Source organism: Oncorhynchus keta, chromosome 14 (assembly GCF_023373465.1).
Source record: "Oncorhynchus keta strain PuntledgeMale-10-30-2019 chromosome 14, Oket_V2, whole genome shotgun sequence".
NCBI classification, from domain to species: Eukaryota; Metazoa; Chordata; class Actinopteri; order Salmoniformes; family Salmonidae; genus Oncorhynchus; species Oncorhynchus keta.
The window spans coordinates 74916958-74936886 of NC_068434.1; the positions used below are offsets into that span (position 1 = coordinate 74916958).

At 46.1% G+C, this 19929-nt stretch overlaps 1 protein-coding gene across 15 annotated transcripts in view; it reads left to right on the plus strand.

Moving 5' to 3' along the window:
• Positions 1-19929, plus strand: part of LOC118373071 (transcription factor SOX-6-like) — a 227102-nt gene that overhangs the window by 199467 nt on the left and 7706 nt on the right. For 12 of the 15 annotated variants that reach the window (XM_052462572.1, XM_052462570.1, XM_052462575.1 and 9 more), the window contains 2 exons: positions 6879-6984; positions 18926-19168. In XM_052462572.1, coding sequence (XP_052318532.1) covers positions 6879-6984; positions 18926-19168 — 349 coding nt within the window. The remainder of the gene's footprint in view (positions 1-6878; positions 6985-18925; positions 19169-19929) is intronic. The other 3 variants (XM_052462573.1, XM_052462574.1, XM_052462579.1) reach the window with 1 other exon arrangement.

Consider the following 19929-nt stretch of genomic DNA (forward strand, 5'->3'; position numbering starts at 1 on the left):
AATACAACAGGATCCATTTGCAACTCCTGGAATTGTCTCCTGCTATTAGCATAGATAGCTAGAACTGGTAAAACTGTTAGGATTGGGTGTATTAGTCTGCAGGTTGGAGATTTCATAGTTTGTCCTATACTGTATGAACTGAGATACAGGAGAAAACAGGCTACAGAGTCACTGATTCAGGTGTCACAGAGTGGGGATATTCCCATAGCTCTTGTCTTGGTTGATATTCCCATAGCTCTTGTCTTGGTTGATATTCCCATAGCTCTTGTCTTGGTTGATATTCCCATAGCTCTTGTCTTGGTTGACATTCCCATAGCTCTTGTCTTGCTTTAGATTCTTATAGCTCTTATCTTGGTTAATATTCCCATAGCTCTTGTCTTGGTTGATATTCCCATAGCTCTTGTCTTGGTTGATATTCCTATAGCTCTTGTCTGGGTTGATATTCCCATAGCTCTTGTCTTGGTTGATATTCCCATAGCTCTTGTCTTGGTTGATATTCCCATAGCTCTTGTCTTGGTTGATATTCCCATAGCTCTTGTCTTGGTCTTGGTAGTACCCGCTGTTCACTGGAGGCTGTGTGTAAAGATACAATATATTCCTCTGCTGACATCTCCCAAACTGAAATCAAAGGGTGAAAGGCCAGTGTATTAACCTATTGAACTGCCCCTGTCCCCCTGACACCCCCCCCCCTACATTATTGATGAGTACAATATTCTCTTTCCCATGTTGTACAGCTCAGAGCCGAACATATTCAAATGGAGCTTTGCTGGTGTTCCACAAAGTCCTGACTCCTAACCTTTTGCGAGTAGTAGAAATGCTCTTCTCTCTAATCTGTGTGTGTGCTCGTGTGTGTGTGTGTGTGTGTGTGTGTGTGTGTGTGTGTGTGTGTGTGTGTGTGTGTGTGTGTGTGTGTGTGTGTGTGTGTGTGTGTGTGTGTGTGTGTGTGTGTGTGTGTGTGTGTGTGTGTGTGTGTGTGTGTGTGTGTCGAGGTCCTATTCAGGCAAAGCCCTCACAAAGACTTTGAATATAATCTTGTCTGGTCTGCAGCCCTGGAAGCAATTTTCTGCTGCTTTTCGACTGCTGTCTTGGAAATTGCCAACCAAGGCTTTTTGGCTGCAATGTAAATCCCTGGCATACATGGGTTTGGCCGTCCAAATTAGATTATGTTCTGCTCCCAGTCACTGGCCATAGCCAGCAAGTGCCATTGTTGAGTATTGCTTACATTAATGCTTTGTCCTATTGTTCACATCTGTCAAAGGAATAAAAATAGTCTATGACTCTGAATGAGGTTTTGGATGTGTGTGGGCGTCTGTCCCAGGCCAGGACTGAAACAATGCCACCCGCTCTTTCTCTCTTTCTGTCTTTCTGTCTCTCTGTCTGTCTCACCTCTCTCCAGAAAGACATCAAGGCCGCATCCCGGTTGGGCCGTTGGCTGAGGTATTTCCCTTATTTTCCGTAGTTGCGGTGTAAAATGGGGAATTGCCAATGCACTGCAGCCGCTCTAAAATGTTACTGGCCCCAGAGCTCTAGACCTGCAGAAAGAGCCACGCTCACTGTCGGCCGGGCCTCTGAGAGAACACGCCATAATGGGCCTGTTGTGCTCTGCTGCAGCATTGTTACAGTGGGCACATAACGGCTCCTGTGTCTGCCAGGTCACTCAGTTCACTCTCCATATTGTTGTGGTTATGGTACTATTGTGTTATTGTAAGCAGAGGGTTTGATAAGGCAGAGATGTGAGCCCAACTTAACAGTCCCCGGAGGAGGCAGTGAACAGTTCAGGGTCATTGAGAGCTGGAAACCCGTAAAAATACAACAGCAAATGATCCCAACCCAGTGTGGAATAAAAAACCACAGGAGAGCTCTGTCAGAAAGGCCTTTACAGCACAGAGCAGAGATGGCAATGCATTAAATGCACCATTTGCAAATTAAGTTGAAAGGTCAGGTTTTGTGTGGCTGACTTGGTTCTCCTTCCAGACAAAAAGAGAAGAACATCTCAGCCTGGTGTATGATAGTATATTCTGTCATTAAAAACAAACCAAAAACTCTATCTGGCGTCCAGCCCGGATTACGGGTAGCAGTTAGCAGTTCAGCTCCATAATTGAACTAAGATGCTACTCTGTGCTGCTCTCTTAATGAGGTGGTAGCCTGGTGCTGTCAGTAGAGGCTGGAGGACTCAGAGGACTGGATGTCTAGGGCAGTGGTCCATCTATGGCGTGAGTGATCCTGTGCCTGCCTTGGGGGATGAGGCCTGTGGAGCTCCTGCAGTGCAGGGCTGAGGCCCAGGGAGCAGGGGAAAAGAGAGGCTGCATGAAAGAAACCCTTGGCTTACCATACCACTGGATGGGCTTAAGACGTAAATGGTTCAAAACTACCAACTACTGGAGAGCTGCAACATTATAAATAACATTGCAATTGGTTACAACTGAAATACAAAACAGATTGGGATGAGAAAACGGGATGTAACACCACTTCATGTTCAAAGAGCACTTTGTCTCCATCTTAGTCAGGGCATGGCGCAAATTGCAGAGTATTAGGCCCTCAAGGTCTCCACTCTGGGTCATATGTGACCTTTGTGTTGAGTGACAACTAATACACAAAGCCTGCTATTGTGCTCAGATCAGAGAGCTGTGTGCTTCACCTCCCCATAGACCAGGTGTTTGAGCTGCAGCATATGCTGCGAGGCCCGCTTTCACAGACATGACAATAACAGTTATTCAACAGAATATTATGGCCTTTGTCAGTTGTCTTTTTTTATCAAGGTATTAGCCCTATGCACCTGGGAAACCGAAAAAAGGAAATGACCAAACTCCAAGGTTTACGCACCTGTCCTGCTTGATTTTCGTCAAGTAAAGCTTTTCAGTATCTTACAGAAGCAGTCCCTTTAACAGAAGAATAGTGGAGGACTTCTCTACTTTTTTCACTTAAATCTAGACAATGTTTTCAGCTGTCCTTAATACCGGACCTTAAACAGGCTCTAACAATCCTTATTATCTTACAGTTGTATGGAGCAGACAATCCAAGGCCATATGGTGGTGGCCAGGCTATTTATAAAGGAGAGGGGCAGGAGTGGAGCGTCAGTGTGATGCGTAAATATAGGGTAGACACAGGCACAATGCACAGGGCCTCCTGCCTCTCTCTGCCTCTTCTTCTGCTTTCTTTACCACTGCCTCTAGCTGCCTCTGCCAGGGCTGCCCAGGCCCAGGATACGCCCTGTGGCTGTGGGCAGAGAAGCGGGCCTCCTGCACATGTTCTGTGGCCAGGCAGATTAAAGCCCTCTTCACAGTGCTGACATGGGCCTTCTCGGGTTCCACACTTCTCCAATGCTAAGCTAAGAAGTTCCACTGACTCTGCCATCCCTCGCCCTGCTCTGTTCTCTATGGCTATGGAATGACTTGACTGGGCAGCCATTTGCTATCGAACAAAATATGTTTGTAACCAAATTTGAGACAAAAAGAGCACTGGGCAGGGAGGAGGAGATTATTGTGGGTGGCTTTTTTTCCACTTGAGCTTGGAGCGCGTCGCTATAATTTGAGATGTGGGATGAGGGCTGCATGCTGAACTCATTTGAGGGAAGGACCACTCGCTCGCCAGAGGCCATGTTCAGAATGGGAGGGGAACAACTTGTACCATTATATATTTTGTATTCTCTCTCTCTGCCCCTCTCTCATGTTCTCTCTTCTTCATTCCCTGCCTCTCCTTCGCTTGTGCATTTATTCTGTCAAGTTAAAAAAAAATATTTCCCCCTTTCACTCCCTGCATCTCTCTCTCTCTCTTTCTCCTTCTCTCTCTCTCTCTCTCTCTTTTTCTCCTTCTCTCTCTCTCTCTCTCTCTCTTTCTCTCTCCCTCTCTATTTTTCTCTCTCCCTCTCTCTCCTATCCCAGTTGTCCTATTCTTTTCTCCATTTGCTGAAGCTATGTGCTCTTGCCATCCTCACTACTGTACATTATACATGTCCTGTAAAGTGGGCATGCAGCAGGCAGGCGGTGGTGAGCATACTGTACAGTCTCTCTGGACGGACGGAGGGCCATCGTCCCTGGATACCACCGCATGTCCTTCTGTGCCAGAGTGATCAGTAAAAATTTCATGACATCATAAAATAATAAAATGCCATTAATTTATCACAGCACTTGAAGCAGGGGTAGTAAAGTAGCATTAGTTCACTGAATATTTTCAAGCCTTGAAACAAAAAGCCTGATGTTGTGCATATAATTTATGCCCATAATTTTAACTGTAATTCTAATGCATGGACATAAATGATAAAGGTTATAAGCAATAAGTATATAAAACATACTGTATAAAATGTAATGGAAATTCATTGTAGCATATTGCACATATTTAGTCTAATGTTCATTAGCATTGCCAACACAGGGAAAGAGAAAGTCATATTTGTACAATGTTTAATAACCTTGTAGTTGACATACAGTACTGTCCAGCTACAGTAGAGTACAGTAGAGTACAGCAGAGTACATAAGAATACAGTAACTCACATTAGACAACACATCCTAAATCAACCTGTTATAGGCCAATGTAACAATGATTGTTCATGTATCATCAGACTGTACAGAAGTTCTATTATATTTAATGATGTGGAGGTAATAACTTGTTCAACACTGGCCCCAGCTGACTGGTGCGGTAGCTGATCTCCCCTCTGTGTGATCACTGGGACTTTGTGGTGGAGAAAGGAGAAGTTTAGCGCTGAGCTAGTTGTTAATGAAAGTCTTTGATGGATGGCTCCTGTTACTCATCCCCTCAGCCCAACATGATGCTTAATGATCATGAGGTTATAAAAGGCCTTGATTGATCAGGAGGGGCCAGTGGAGTGGGGGGTGGGGGGGTAGACAGCTAATTTATTACACAGTTCCCCCAGAATGCTGAGTCCTCCCAGGCCCTCCCAGCAGAGAGGAGAGGACTGTCCATGTAGCATCCCATCCCAGGCCGCCATTGCCCATCTGACTAATCGCACATCCGTCAATTTGTCATCGGGCCGCTAGCCTCTTTCATTAAGTGCAATAATGTGGCTGGGTGATGAATACAGCAGTGTGTGTCGCTTCACACGGAGCGTGGCGCTGGGAAGGCATGGCGCTCTATCTTATCTTTACAAAGCGCCTTCTGCCCAGCGGGGACCAGCGCATATGTCATAATTAGAAAACACTTAAGTTAGCAAAGCCAAGGCAGATAGGCAGCCTCTAATCACAGGCCATAAGCAGGTGGTGGTTAATTGTAGATCAGAATCACTCAGATGTTGATACATAATGATGGCTCCTTGAAGCATGATGGTAAATTGCAGCACTCTCACTGTCTTTCACACACAGAGACACACACAGATACACACAGGGACACACACAGAGAGAGACATACTCTCTCTTTTTGAGGAATAGTTCTTGAATAAATAAAATGCCTCAGGATGATGGAAAAGACTTGAAGTGGAATTCAAATGTCTCAATTTGTCTTCTTGTAATCCTTTTCAGGTCTTCCTGGCCAATCAAAGGGAAACTGAAAGAGGAAAAACATTTCAGTAAATTGACAATGGATTTTTTTGTGACAATCAACAACAAAAAAATTCTCTGAGAAATGAATGAACAACTGTCTGTTTTCTTCTGGAAGAAATGCTTTTGATCAGGATGTTCTATGAAACTAAATCAAACAGCATTGTATTGCAGGTGATGTTCTGTATTAACCTCCAGAAGTGTAATGGTACATTATATTTTCTCTGATAGGAGAGAGGTATACAAGCTCCCATGTGGGTGGAAAAACAAGAACAAACAAAAGAGTGAAAGCCCAGAAAACAGTGAAAGATTAATGTGTGTGTTGGTGTCGGTGTCTGTGTGTGTGGCAGGGGAGCTGTTAGCATTGTATAGGGAGCCCACCTGAGTGTCTGTACAAACTGCGTGTGATAGGCAACCTCAGAAAAGACACAGGAAGAGGAGGGTTACACATAGTGCACCTTTGGCAAAGATAGAATGCTCACCCTGGGAGTAAAACAAACTCTCTCGGCTGAACCGTGGCAACATGCCTGCTTTTAGTGTCTTCCAGGCGAATCCGAGGGGGAGAGATTATTTGTGTCATGCCGAGTCAAAGTGTCCATCTCCTACTTGAGTCTTTAGAGAGGAAGACAGCCCTGTGCTAATGCCCTGCGCATTCACTGTTGAACTAGGTCATTTAACAATGGAGCGAGCAGCAGTCGGCACTCTCCCCCTGCATAATACATTAAGTGTAATGTGCAGCAACTATTCAGAGGGCCCCGAAAGCTGTTATTTTATTCTGTAAATGCACACGGACATGACGTTTAACATTGTCACAGGCGAGCGGAATGAACGGGTTTCATTGTGCGTCAAGTACAACATGATGCCAAGTTTAATCTGAGCATAAAGCGACATGACAAAAGGGAGAACACGGTGTGTTCTATAAAGCATGAGCCCTGAATACGTGATGGCTGCTGAGCTCTGGGCGCTAGTACCAGACAGACAGGGGGATGTACAGCAAAGATTACAGAGGGAAAACCTGAGCGCTGCAAAGAGAGGGCCCCAGTCCCTATTGTATGCCCGGGATCACAAAGTGTTCCTCTGTAACTCTATTACAGCACCCCTGGCTCCTACTGTCTCTACCTCCCTCCCTCATGTCAGACATTATAGCATCTGCTGAATGCAGGCAGGGATGATAAAGGGAAGCTCTATCCACGTCCATCATGTCAAAGGAGCGCCTCTACAATAGAGCTAGCAGTTATTTCAAAGAAATACTGTGTTTCAGAAATGACTCATTCAGTTATTCTACTGATCAGCTATTCTCTTGATATGGAAAGAGATGTACTGTATATGCAACAATTTGTTCAGGTTCCTCATTGTCTCTCTCTCTTTCCTCTCTGTTTCTGTGTACTGTAGGAGCGGGCACACTTTGAGAGCCTTGGTCACCATCTTAGCAAACTGGGAGAGGATGGCAAAATTGGCCACAGAGTCATCGACCTCACCAGGCCAGAGGATCTGGATGGTAAGTACAGACTTCTCACCTATAGTTTTCCCTTTTCCCATGCTGAAAAGCCATCCAGTCAGTTCTATGTAACAGTGAATTCTTCAGACTGCTGCCTGCATTCCCCCCTGTGCACAGTGTGTTCCTATAGTGGACCAGAGAGAGGTGAGGACTGCCAGAGCAGTAGACCAGGGGGAGCTGGGTTGGGGGGATAGTGGTGTTTGAAGGCGCCCACTGCTCCCTGGTTTTCACAGGTAGGTGAGGGAAGGACAGGGTGCCTGAGGACAAAGCTGGACCTTCTCCAGGCCTGGCCCCGGCTGCCACTGCGCTTGTTTGAGGTCCTGGGCACAGAGGTGTAAATTCATGTAGCACCCGTGTGACAAAGCGTCATCTCCCTTTGTGGGCCTGGAGCGTAAACAGTGGCGAGGAATGCCTCGATGCGCCAACGTTTGTCTGACGTAAATATTTGTGTCAGTTTCCATGGCACTTCAGAGCCCCGAGCAGAGGGAAAATGAATCAGGCTCACCTTTAATAGCTGCAACATTCTCAAGATGGAGGGAGAGATATTTCTCAGGACAATACAAGAGCACTCGCCTCTTTAAGATCCCTTCTAAACGCCCTTTTAAAACATTTCCCACCAATTTCCCCATTTCCCAACATTCCCAACAAAATAATTACAACACACAACGTTTCACAAATTGTATGGTCTACCTCACATAAACCTGCTTGTTGACAAAGTCAAAGAACTGAAACATGAATGATTTATCTTGTCTGCTTTCACATCACACCCATAAATTCAGGATTAGAGGTGCAGTTAGTGGCCATAGAGGGATAGTTCCCACGTCGTCAACCGCAGCAGACTCTCCCACCCCTCTGGCCCTCAGGGCAGATGTTCTCTAGGTCCCCAGCCTCTCCCAGTTACCCCAGTGGGAACCTTTCTTCTGCGGCTACTGTGGAGTCAGGACAGGAGCAAGGCGCGCACCAGCCCCTGTCGTCAGGGATCAGTTGTGCCCTTTTATGTCCTGTGCAGGGCAGAGGGAAAGGCTAGCGCCAGATGCCTCTGGGAAGTGAGTTCGCAGCGGGCTGTGGATTAGGAGGAGGCAGGGAGGAGAGGAGAGGCAGGGCCCACGGAGGTCCTCTTCCCAGGGGGAGAGAGAGAGTGGTGGCTAGAAGCCAGATGAATGCACATAGCTCACCAACACAGTCACCATTTCTATCTATCTCCAGAAATATATCTGTCTGTTTCAACAGCACCACCAGATGAATGATGTGAACAGGGTTTTAACATGATGCCCACCACATTAAAGCCTCTTTTTACAACCGCAATCGGTTTACTTTGGAGAACAAGATCTGTGTTAACTTTTGAGGTTCTTGTTTGGAGGCATTATGTTGAGCAAATCTAAGAAAAGAGATGTTTACTATGAGAATGGATAGGATATAACAATTATAATAAGATTATTATTGTTATTTACTTTAATTATTTGCCATAATTCATAGCTGTCAACAGCATTTTCAACCGCTTACCCGGTTGAGTGATTCCTTGAGGGAGAGCCAGGTACCACATGTAAATATGGTTCATTATTTTAAAGCGGGGACTTTTTGTCCTGCAACACGGTATTCCACAGCAGCACAGAGTGTACTGCAGACACCTTTCTGCTCCCAAACATGAGGAAAACTACTGCTAGTATCTGAATATACCTGAACAGGCTGTAGCTGCTACCTAGTGACTGTAGGTCTGACAGGTCAGGGGTCAATTTCCCTACAGAGAAGAAACAGTGTTATTCAGAAGACCACTGTACAGCAGGCCTCGCTGCAGTTCACAGAAAGCTTTATGATGCTTAAACTAATATTGGCAAAGCATGCAGCAACCAAATTAACAGCTGCCAAAGTTCTAACGAGGGCCATTGGAAAATAGTGGCATGGTATGGGAATAGATAGAATTTACTTCATTGGGGAAACCACGAGCCACATGCATCAGCTCACCGCAAAGTCATTAGGTATTTTTAAGCTCAGATGAAAAACATGAACAAATACCACAAAAGGCCTCAACCCAGCCTCTTTGTTCATTCACATATGGCTTGGAAGAAGTAGAATGACACGCGGGTTGTGTGTTTGTCTAAAGCGTCTCCGCCAGAGAGGGTCCTGGGAGAGCAAAGGGGGCGTTGAGAGATGCAGGGAGGCAGGAAACAAAGTTCATCTGAACGCACAGCACAATATCAGCCAAGGAGAAATAAGCAAGGCAGCTTGGCTAAGTGGAAATAGGCTAATAGGCTTCTTATGTGGTAGGAGGAACAGTAGTGTTGTACTTTTGTTGTACAGTAACAGACAGTGATGTTGTGTTCATTTACCTTGGTAGCTCAGAGCTGGTGTTCAGTTTATTATCAGATGATTGTTTTGAGAGGTTCATGTTGTTGTTTTCCTTCCTAACCAGAGGTTCATGTTGTTGTTTTCCTTCCTAACCAGAGGTTCATGTTGTTGTTTTCCTTCCTAACCAGAGGTTCATGTTGTTGTTTTCCTTCCTAACCAGAGGTTCATGTTGTTGTTTTCCTTCCTAACCAGAGGTTCATGTTGTTGTTTTCCTTCCTAACCAGAGGTTCATGTTGTTGTTTTCCTTCCTAACCAGAGGTTCATGTTGTTGTTTTCCTTCCTAACCAGAGGTTCATGTTGTTGTTTTCCTTCCTAACCAGAGGTTCATGTTGTTGTTTTCCTTCCTAACCAGAGGTTCATGTTGTTGTTTTCCTTCCTAACCAGAGGTTCATGTTGTTGTTTTCCTTCCTAACCAGAGGTTCATGTTGTTGTTTTCCTTCCTAACCAGAGGTTCATGTTGTTGTTTTCCTTCCTAACCAGAGGTTCATGTTGTTGTTTTCCTTCCTAACCAGAGGTTCATGTTGTTGTTTTCCTTCCTAACCAGAGGTTCATGTTGTTGTTTTCCTTCCTAACCAGAGGTTCATGTTGTTGTTTTCCTTCCTAACCAGAGGTTCATGTTGTTGTTTTCCTTCCTAACCAGAGGTTCATGTTGTTGTTTTCCTTCCTAACCAGAGGTTCATGTTGTTGTTTTCCTTCCTAACCAGAGGTTCATGTTGTTGTTTTCCTTCCTAACCAGAGGTTCATGTTGTTGTTTTCCTTCCTAACCAGAGGTTCATGTTGTTGTTTTCCTTCCTAACCAGAGGTTCATGTTGTTGTTTTCCTTCCTAACCAGAGGTTCATGTTGTTGTTTTCCTTCCTAACCAGAGGTTCATGTTGTTGTTTTCCTTCCTAACTAGAGGTTCATGGGAATTATAGACTGACTTGTATTGCCTTGAATAGCCTTATAGGAGGCTATGTGTTCGAGCTCAAACTAGGTGGTTTAGACATGAGACCATATCAGTTACAACTGTAATATATTAGATCAATTAGGGTGTCCCTTTTTGAAGTTAGTTGATTCCCAAAACAATGAATTCAAATGGTTTTTGATGAAGGGATAAAACATTACATTTGCAAACATTTACTTGATTCAGACAATTCAGACAATTCAGACAATTCAGACAATTCCCTTTATACAGTTCACGTTTGATTTCCAATAGTTATGTTTTAATCATATGGCCTATCCTTGGAGATTAGTGTGCCTGTGTGCCTGTGTGCCTGTGTGTCTGTGTGCCTGTGTGTCTGTGTGTCTGTGTGCATGTGTGCCTGTGTGTCTGTGTGTGTCATTCCCATAGTCTGTTAGGACGGGGAGTTGGTTTTGCATGTCAGCCCAGGTTGCCCAGGTTTTATTGATTCATACTGGAATAGTGAGATGTGAACAGGAATGCACCTTGCCCCACTTTAAGGCTGATAGCATGCGAGAGGAGATGGAGGAGACAAAAGTAAGAGCTATTCTGTGGCATGCAAGTGCTAACATGTCAGCTGTTAGTTCCTTTACACACACATAGAAATGGAAGAATTCAAAGCATCCGACTGGCATGTTATTGTTTAATTAGCGGACTATGAACCACGGCTTGAATAGAGGCACTGAGCACTGCATGTGTCATATCTGTCCATACACTGCATGTGTCATATCTGTCCATACACTGCATGTGTCATATCTGTCCATACACTGCATGTGTCATATCTGTCCATACACTGCATGTGTCATATCTGTCCATACACTGCATGTGTCATATCTGTTCATACACTGCATGTGTCATATCTGTCCATACACTGCATGTGTCAAATCTGTCCATACACTGCATGTGTCATATCTGTCCATACACTGCATGTGTCATATCTGTCCATACACTGCATGTGTCATATCTGTCCATACACTGCATGTGTCATATCTGTTCATACACTGCATGTGTCATATCTGTCCATACACTGCATGTGTCATATCTGTCCATACACTGCATGTGTCATATCTGTCCATACACTGCATGTGTCATATCTGTCCATACACTGCATGTGTCATATCTGTCCATACACTGCATGTGTCATATCTGTCCATACACTGCATGTGTCATATCTGTCCATACACTGCATGTGTCATATCTGTCCATACACTGTATGTGTCATATCTGTCCATACACTGCATGTGTCATATCTGTCCATACACTGCATGTGTCATATCTGTCCATACACTGTATGTGTCATATCTGTCCATACACTGCATGTGTCATATCTGTCCATACACTGCATGTGTCATATCTGTCCATACACTGCATGTGTCATATCTGTCCATACACTGTATGTGTCATATCTGTCCATACACTGCATGTGTCATATCTGTCCATACACTGCATGTGTCATATCTGTCCATACACTGCATGTGTCATATCTGTCCATACACTGCATGTGTCAAATCTGTCCATACACTGCATGTGTCATATCTGTCCATACACTGCATGTGTCATATCTGTCCATACACTGCATGTGTCATATCTGTCCATACACTGCATGTGTCATATCTGTCCATGCATTGCCTGTGGGCTGAGGGAGAGGCCCTATTGTCAGCAGTAAATAACTTTAGTCAGAGGTGTTTGATTTGATCCCACTGGGCGGGGAGCAGGGAGGGCTTGGCAGGTTAGAGTGATTGTTGCCTGCTCACTGAGGCAGACCCTCCTGAGCAGATTCCGGGGTGACAGTCGGTGTTGCCCTCAGAACAAAGCCAAGGGGGGGGCAGCACAGCCCTCTGGCTCTGCTCGGCACAGGGTCCAGTGTGAACCTGCAGCACACAGGTGTCATAGGCTGCTGGGCTTCACTACACTCTCTCCATTTTTTGCCTCTTTCTCTCCTTCTCTCTTCCCCTCTCTCCTTCTCCCCTACTCTCTCTCTCTGTCTCTATCCCCCTCTTCTTCGCTCTCTCTCCCTCGCCCTCTCTGTCCCTCTCTCCCTACCCCCCTGGCTCTGCTCGGTACAGGGTCCAGTGTGAACCTGCAGCACACAGGTGTCATAGGCTGCTGGGCTTCACTACACTCTCTCCATTTTTTGCCTCTTTCTCTCTTCCCCTCTCTCCTTCTCCCCTACTCTCTCTCTCTCTCTGTCTCTATCCCCCTCTTCTTCTCTCTCTCTCTCTCTCTCTCTCTCTCTCTCTCTCTCTCTCTCCCTCGCCCTCTCTGTCCCTCTCTCTCCCTACCCCCTTCTCTCTCTCTCTCCCTCGCCCTCTCTGTCCCTCTCTCTCCCTCCCCCCCCTTCTCTCTCTCTCTCTCCCTCGCCCTCTCTGTCCCTCTCTCTCCCTACCCCACTTCTCTCTCTCTCTCCCTCGCCCTCTCTGTCCCTCTCTCTCCCTACCCCCCCTTCTCTCTCTCTCCTTCTTTCTCTCCCTCTGTTTCGCCCTCTCTCTGCCTCTATCCCCTTCCTCTCTCCTTCTCTCTCTCTCTCTCTCTCTCTCTCTCTCTCTCTCTCTCTCTCTCTCTCTCTCTCTCTCCCTCTCTATCCCTATCCCCCTCTCTCTCCCTCTCTCTCCATCACTGTCTCTCTCCCTCACTGTCTCTCTCCCTCTCTCTCTCTCTCTCTCTCTCTCTCTCTCTCTCTCTCTCTCTCTCTCTCTCTCTCTCTCTCTCTCTCTCTCTCTCTCTCTCTCTCTCTCTCTCTCTCTCTCTATCCCTATCCCCCCTCTCTCTCCCTCTCTCTCCCTCACTGTCTCTCTCCCTCACTGTCTCTCTCTCTCTCTCTCTCTCTCTCTCTCTCTCTCTCTCTCTCTCTCTCTCTCTCTCTCTCTCTCTCTCTCTCTCTCTCTCTCTCTCTCTCTCTCTCTCTCTCTCTCTCTTATGCTGCTCATCTTCAGTGTCTGTGGGAGAGACAAATTAAAAGCAGATTCTCATATCACTCCGTCACATTGAGCTGCAGGCCTCATGAATCACAATCAATTCGATTAAGCAGCCTTCCCCTGTTCCCCCTCACCCCCCTTCCCAGCCCCAACCCTGGGGCCTGCCCCTGTCACTGCTAAACATCTGTATTTATTTACACAATCACACACCTAACTAACTGCTTCCCCAACGTGCCGCTCCCCGCAAAAAAAAATCAATTAATGCTTGTTTGTAAATGTCAGAACAGTGTTTGGTGTTTTATTGGAGAGAAAACAGCATTGTTGTAAATTGCATGTTACCGTTGTGGGGTGATGCTTGGTGAGCTTTAGGCCCTGCTGCTGCTGCCAGCTCCCTCAGTGGCTGCTGCTGCTTCTGATTAGGACACATCATGATAACCCTGCAGGGCCAATGAGGGGGGCAGGGACCTCCTATGTGACCATACACAAGCACTGTGGCAGGGACGGATGCGGTCCTTTGTCCCAATGGATTGGTAGCATCTAGCAGCTCTTAGCAACCCCCTCTTTTACCCCAGGGTCAGGCTCATTTCTGCTCCCAGCTCCAACACTGACAGACAGAGCTCTCAGCCCTGAGCTGGTTCTGAATCTGGGTCTGCTTAGCCCGTCAACACTCCGTTCCACACTCACACAAAGCCACCAGGATGTTATAATACTGTTTAGAGGAGCCATAGATTTCCCTTTCATGGCCTGCTGGTGCAGATACGAACTGGAGAAGAAGTGCTCCTCCTCGTCTTCCGCCTGGCGAACCAGAACCCAGGGCTTCACGGGCCTCATCTCTAATGAACTGATTGAAGTGGTTTGTTTCCTGGCGCTGGTGTCAGGGTGGCGGGCCGTGTTGTGTCCCCCTCCTCGTAAGAGGCTCACCTCTGCCCGTATGCATGCATGCCAGTATATAAATTGCTGAATCAGTGTCAGTGGCAGAGTAATGGCACGGGGGGCATCGTAAATTAGAGCGAGCGATCCCAAGGCGCAGACACTGGCTGTCGTGTCTGAGTGAGCACTACGCTCCTGCCCTAATGAATACCTTCATCTGGCCCGGCAGTCAGCAGATTGGCCTACGTTGATGGATACTGTCAGCCCCACGCCACACCACATTTCATTGCACAATAAACATGGCTGTCAAAACCAAACAAAGTGAAATCAATTCATCCTGTACAGTGAGTGCGTGCTAAATGAAATGAATGTACTGTGGGGACGGTGGCAGCAGAGGTAGTGTATTATTCCTGAATCCTGACGGCGTAAAGACATACAGTGGGGCAAAAAAGTATTTAGTCAGCCACCAATTGTGCAAGTTCTCCCACTTAAAAAGTTGAGAGAGGCCTGTAATTTTCATCATAGGTACACTTCAACTATGACAGACAAATCCAGAAAATCACATTGTAAGATTTTTTATGAATTTATTTGCAAATTATGGTGGAAAATAAGTATTTGGTCACCTACAAACACGCAAGATTTCTGGCTCTCACAGACCTGTAACTTCTTCTTTAAGAGGCACCTCTGTCTTCCACTCGTTACCTGTATTAATGGCACCTGTTTGAACTTGTTATCAGTATGTTATCAGACACCTGTCCACAACCTCAAACAGTCACACTCCAAACTCCACTATGGCCAAGACCAAAGAGCTGTCAAAGGACACCAGAAACAAAATTGTAGACCTGCACCAGGCTGAGGAGACTGAATCTGCAATAGGTAAGCAGCTTGGTTTGAAGAAATCAACTGTGGGAGCAATTATTAGGAAATGGAAGACATACAAGACTACTGATAATCTCCCTCGTTCTGGGGCTCCACGCAAGATCTCACCCCCTGGGGTCAAAATGATGACAAGAACGGTGAGCAAAAATCCCAGAACCACACGGGGGGGACCTAGTGAATGACCTGCAGAGAGCTGGGACCAAAGTAACAAAGCCTACCATCAGTAACACACTACGCCGCCAGGGACTCAAATCCTGCAGTACCAGACATGTCCCCCTGCTTAAGCCAGTACATGTCCAGGCCCGTCTGAAGTTTGCTAGAGAGCATTTGGATGATCCAGAAGAAGATTGGGAGAATGTCATATGGTCAGATGAAACCAAAATATAACTTTTTTGTAAAAACTCAACTCGTCGTGTTTGGAGGACAAAGAATGCTGAATTGCATCCAAAGAACACCATACCTACTATGAAACATGGGGGTGGAAACATCATGCTTTGGGGCTGTTTTTCTGCAAAGGGACCAGGCAGGACTTCTGATCCGTGTAAAGGAAAGAATGAATGGGGCCATGTATTGTGAGATTTTGAGTGAAAACCTCCTTCCATCAGCAAGGGCATTGAAGATGAAACGTGGCTGGGTCTTTCAGCATGACAATGATCCCAAACACACCGCCAGGGCAACGAAGGAGTGGCTTCTTAAGAAGCATTTCAAGGTCCTGGAGTGGCCTAGCCAGTCTCCAGATCTCAACCCCATAGAAAATCTTTGGTGAGAGTTGAAAGTCTGTGTTGCCCAGCAACAGCCCTAAAACATCACTGCTCTAGAGGAGATCTGCATGGAGGAATGGGCCAAAATACCAGCAACAGTGAGTGAAAACCTTGTGAAAACTTACAGAAAACGTTTCACCTCTGTCATTGCTAACAAAGGGTATATAACAAAGTATTGAGATAAACTTTTGTTATTGACCAAATACTTATTTTCCACCATAATTTGCAAATAAATTCATTAAAAATCCTACAATGTGATTTTCTGGATTTTTTCCCCCTCATTTTGTCTGTCATAGTTGAAGTGTACCTATGATGAAAATTACTGGCCTCTCTCATCTTTTTAAGTGGGAGAACTTGCACAGTTGGTGGCTGACTAAATACTTTTTGCCCCACTGTATATACTTTTCTCAACCAGGCACGTGTACAGGTATGTGTGTGTTAAAGGGTATATTTCAAGATTTTTTTACAATGATGCCTTTTATCTACTTCCCCAGAGTCAGATGGACTAGTGGATACCATTTGTATATCTCTGTGTCCAGTAGGAAGGAAGTTAAAGGTAGTTTCGCGAGCCAATGCTAACTAGCGTTAGCTAGCAGATACCCATGGACATCCAGTCATTACGTTAGCAATTGTGCTAGCGCTAGTTAGCAACTTCCATCAAACTGCACCCAGAGACATAAAAAGGGCATCCACAAGTTCATCTGACTCTGGGGAAGTAGATAAGGGGCATTGCCAAAATCTTGAACTATTCCTTTAAGGAGAGATAGTAGGTGTGAGAGGGTTTTTTGTCTTGTGTGTCTGTTGAGAAATAGGCTTTTTACCTGAAGTTGGAGAAGAAAGGCTGGGCTCTAGAAGAGCTTGTTGACCGGGGTCTCTCCCCAGGGCTCTGAAGGAGGATGAGCATATGAACAGTATGGTGCAGGCCAGTCTGAGCTCGTCTATATCCATCAATGCACAGTGCAGAGTAGGCAGATGAGCGGGTCTAACCGTCAGATGCCTGATATGACTGTGGCTCTGAGAATGTTGCCTGGCGGAGGCTAAATGACAAGAGCTGAGTCCCCAGGGCTCTGGCTGATGTACCGTGACGGTGTGAAGAGGCAAATTGCACTGGCCTCCCAGATAAAGGGAAGCCTTTCTGGATCATAAATGTGTCGGTATGACTGTTAAACATGAGCTGGTGTAAATGGACTTGGAGGCCCTATATGGAGGCACAGCCCAGCGGGGGCCTGGGAGAATAAGGCCTCCTGCTGGACGTTCGGACCCCAGCCTAAGTCCCCCCTGAGTCCCAGCCAAGCCTCAGCCGAGTCCCAGGTCTCGCTCCTAGAGATCAGGCCTACCACCACAGGACCTCCATCCCCTTATCAGTCTGGACATGGCTGTCCACCCCCAGCCCAGCAGGACGTGTGTGTGTGTGTGTGTGTGTGTGTGTGTGTGTGTGTGTGTGTGTGTGTGTGTGTGTGTGTGTGTGTGTGTGTGTGTGTGTGTGTGTGTGTGTGTGTGTGTGTGTGTGTGTGTGTGTGTGTGTGTGTGTGTGTGTGTGTGTGTGTGTGTGCGCATGTGTGTTGTCTCTCACCTGCTGTTTCCTTAAACAGTCTCCTATAGATAGTTAAAGCTCTATCTAAAGTTGAGCCAGTCCTCTTCTCTCCATGTCTTACTTAGGGCGTATCTCTGTACTGTGCTGAACAGAGCCAGTGAATGAGTCTGTGGATAGTGAATTAATCACAGAGAAGCACTACACTCCATTACTCATTAACAGTTGGATTTTGTTGATCAACTGAAATAATACTAGAAATCAAAGTGCAGGTAACGTGTGCCAAGATGGAGGACTAGTAGAAGATCCTAATGAGAACACTTCACATGTGGATGATGAAATATGCATGAGTCATCCTAAGCTTTCCTTTCCAGATTTTGGATCATTAAAGATGGATGGTAGCATATGGAAAGCTTTTTTTGTCTTATTTTTCAAGTCTTGTTTATCAACATGTTTTTGTTTGTTTAAATATTCATACATCTTTTATTTAATTCTTTCACATCTTACATATAAAAGGAAGCAAATGGGAGGGGGCTTAAGAAGAAGAATGTTATATTAAGCACTTGGCAGAGTCTCTTCCCTCCTTGATTGTATTTTTCTTAGAAGGACTGCCTCACGCTCCATATTTGTTATTTAAGTTGGCATTCGTGCTTGTTTTAAAGAAACTTCTGGAACTTCAGTTTGAAACGTATGGGGCTGAATATAGAAGTGTGAATGCTTGTCGAGCCCCAGACAAAATATTTAACAGGCATTTAAGTCATGGTTCTCTTCTTTTGGGTTTGGATATGTGTTGATCCGTAGGGTGGCTCCCCTGCTCTCACAATGTCCCCTTGTTCTACATTCAAAACATGCTCGTCAAATCCAGTTGTCAGAGCCAGTCTGGTCCAGTGGAAAGGAACCTTGAGAACTCAATTTCCTTCACCTTGTAGTGTAGCACCAACCCTACCTCTGGTCTGGTCTCAGTCCAGCACCAACCCTACCTCTGGTCTGGTCTCAGTCCAGCACCAACCCTACCTCTGGTCTGGTCTCAGTCCAGCACCAACCCTACCTCTGGTCTGGTCTCAGTCCAGCACCAACCCTACCTCTGGTCTGGTCTCAGTCCAGCACCAACCCCACCTCTGGTCTGGTCTCAGTCCAGCACCAACCCTACCTCTGGTCTGGTCTCAGTCCAGCACCAACCCTACCTCTGGTCTGGTCTCAGTCCAGCACCAACCCTACCTCTGGTCTGGTCTCAGTCCAGCACCAACCCTACCCCTGTTCTGGTCTCAGTCCAGCACCAACCCTACCTCTGGTCTGGTCTCAGTCCATCCCCAGCACCAACTCTACCTCTGGTTTGGTCTCAGTCCAGCTCCAGCACCAACCCTACCCTACCCCTGGTCTGGTCTCAGTCAAGCACCAACCCTACCCTACCCCTGGTCTGGTCTCAGTCCAGCACCAACCCTACCCTACCCCTGGTCTGGTCTCAGTCCAGCATCAACACTACCCCTGGTCTGGTCTCAGTCCAGCCCCATCACCAACCCTACCCTACCCCTGCTCTAGTTGGATCCCAGTCCAGCCCCAGTCTCAGCCCCAGTCTCAGTCTCAGTAGTAGTGATGACAGCCCATTGGGTATGGGGGGTTGAACGTGGCTCGTGGCAGTTGATTAATTGCTCGCCTCGCTCTCTCTTCTCCTTCTTGTTCCTACTCTGGTGTTTCCAGGGTGGAAAGCTCTGAATGGCTCTGGTACCGGAGCAGATAAACCACAACAGTATTATTGTTGGCCTACAGGAGGTGCCAGCACAGCCGAGGCACGGGTCTACAGAGAAGCCCGGGGGAGGAACAGCAACGAGCCCCACATTAAGAGACCCATGAACGCCTTCATGGTGTGGGCCAAAGATGAGCGCCGCAAGATCCTCCAAGCCTTCCCAGACATGCACAACTCCAACATCAGCAAGATCCTGGGTAAGCCTTTCTTCTTTCTCTCTCTTCCAGCCATACCTCTCTCCTTCATCCAGCCATTACAGAGTCTGTTACAGTCTGTTAGACTTCCTGTGTTAGATTATGTAAAAAAAATAAAAAAAATCAGACCAAGTTGGAAGGAACAGGATCGGATTTGGTCAGAAAGTCAGGAAACTGGCATGAAAAAAAAAATGAAAATATATATTTTTTATAGGTTTGTTGAAATTAGCATTCTTAGGGTTGTCAATGGGAATTTTGTCTCTCCCACAGACGCTGACAAAACAGTTCTTATAGGCTTGATACAATCTGTTCATTATTCAATTATGTTGTATGCTTTCGTTAAAATTAAATGTTCCCTATTAAGCACAATGAATTGAAACCATAGCAAAAGCCCAAAAGCGTCTTCCCGTATGAAAAGCCTGGTGTAGTGTAATCCTCCTCAACAGCCCCTCTCTCTCTCTCTCTCTCTCTCTCTCTCTCTCTCTCTCTCTCCCACAAATCTCCCCTCAGCTGGGTATAAACACTAGGCTGTTTAGCTGTTGGCAATAGTCATAAACGTGTAGTGTTTAAACCACTATGTTAACAACAAGAAGAAACAGAACGCCATTCATGAAACAGTGGAACACTGTGGAGGCAAATTGCCTGGCGGACAGAATCTAACACGTTACTGTTCGTGATGTGAGACCCAGCGGTCTGGCGGTCCAGAGCTGAAATCTACAGTCGTTCATTGATATGTAGAAAATATTTTTCTCCGTATAAAAAAG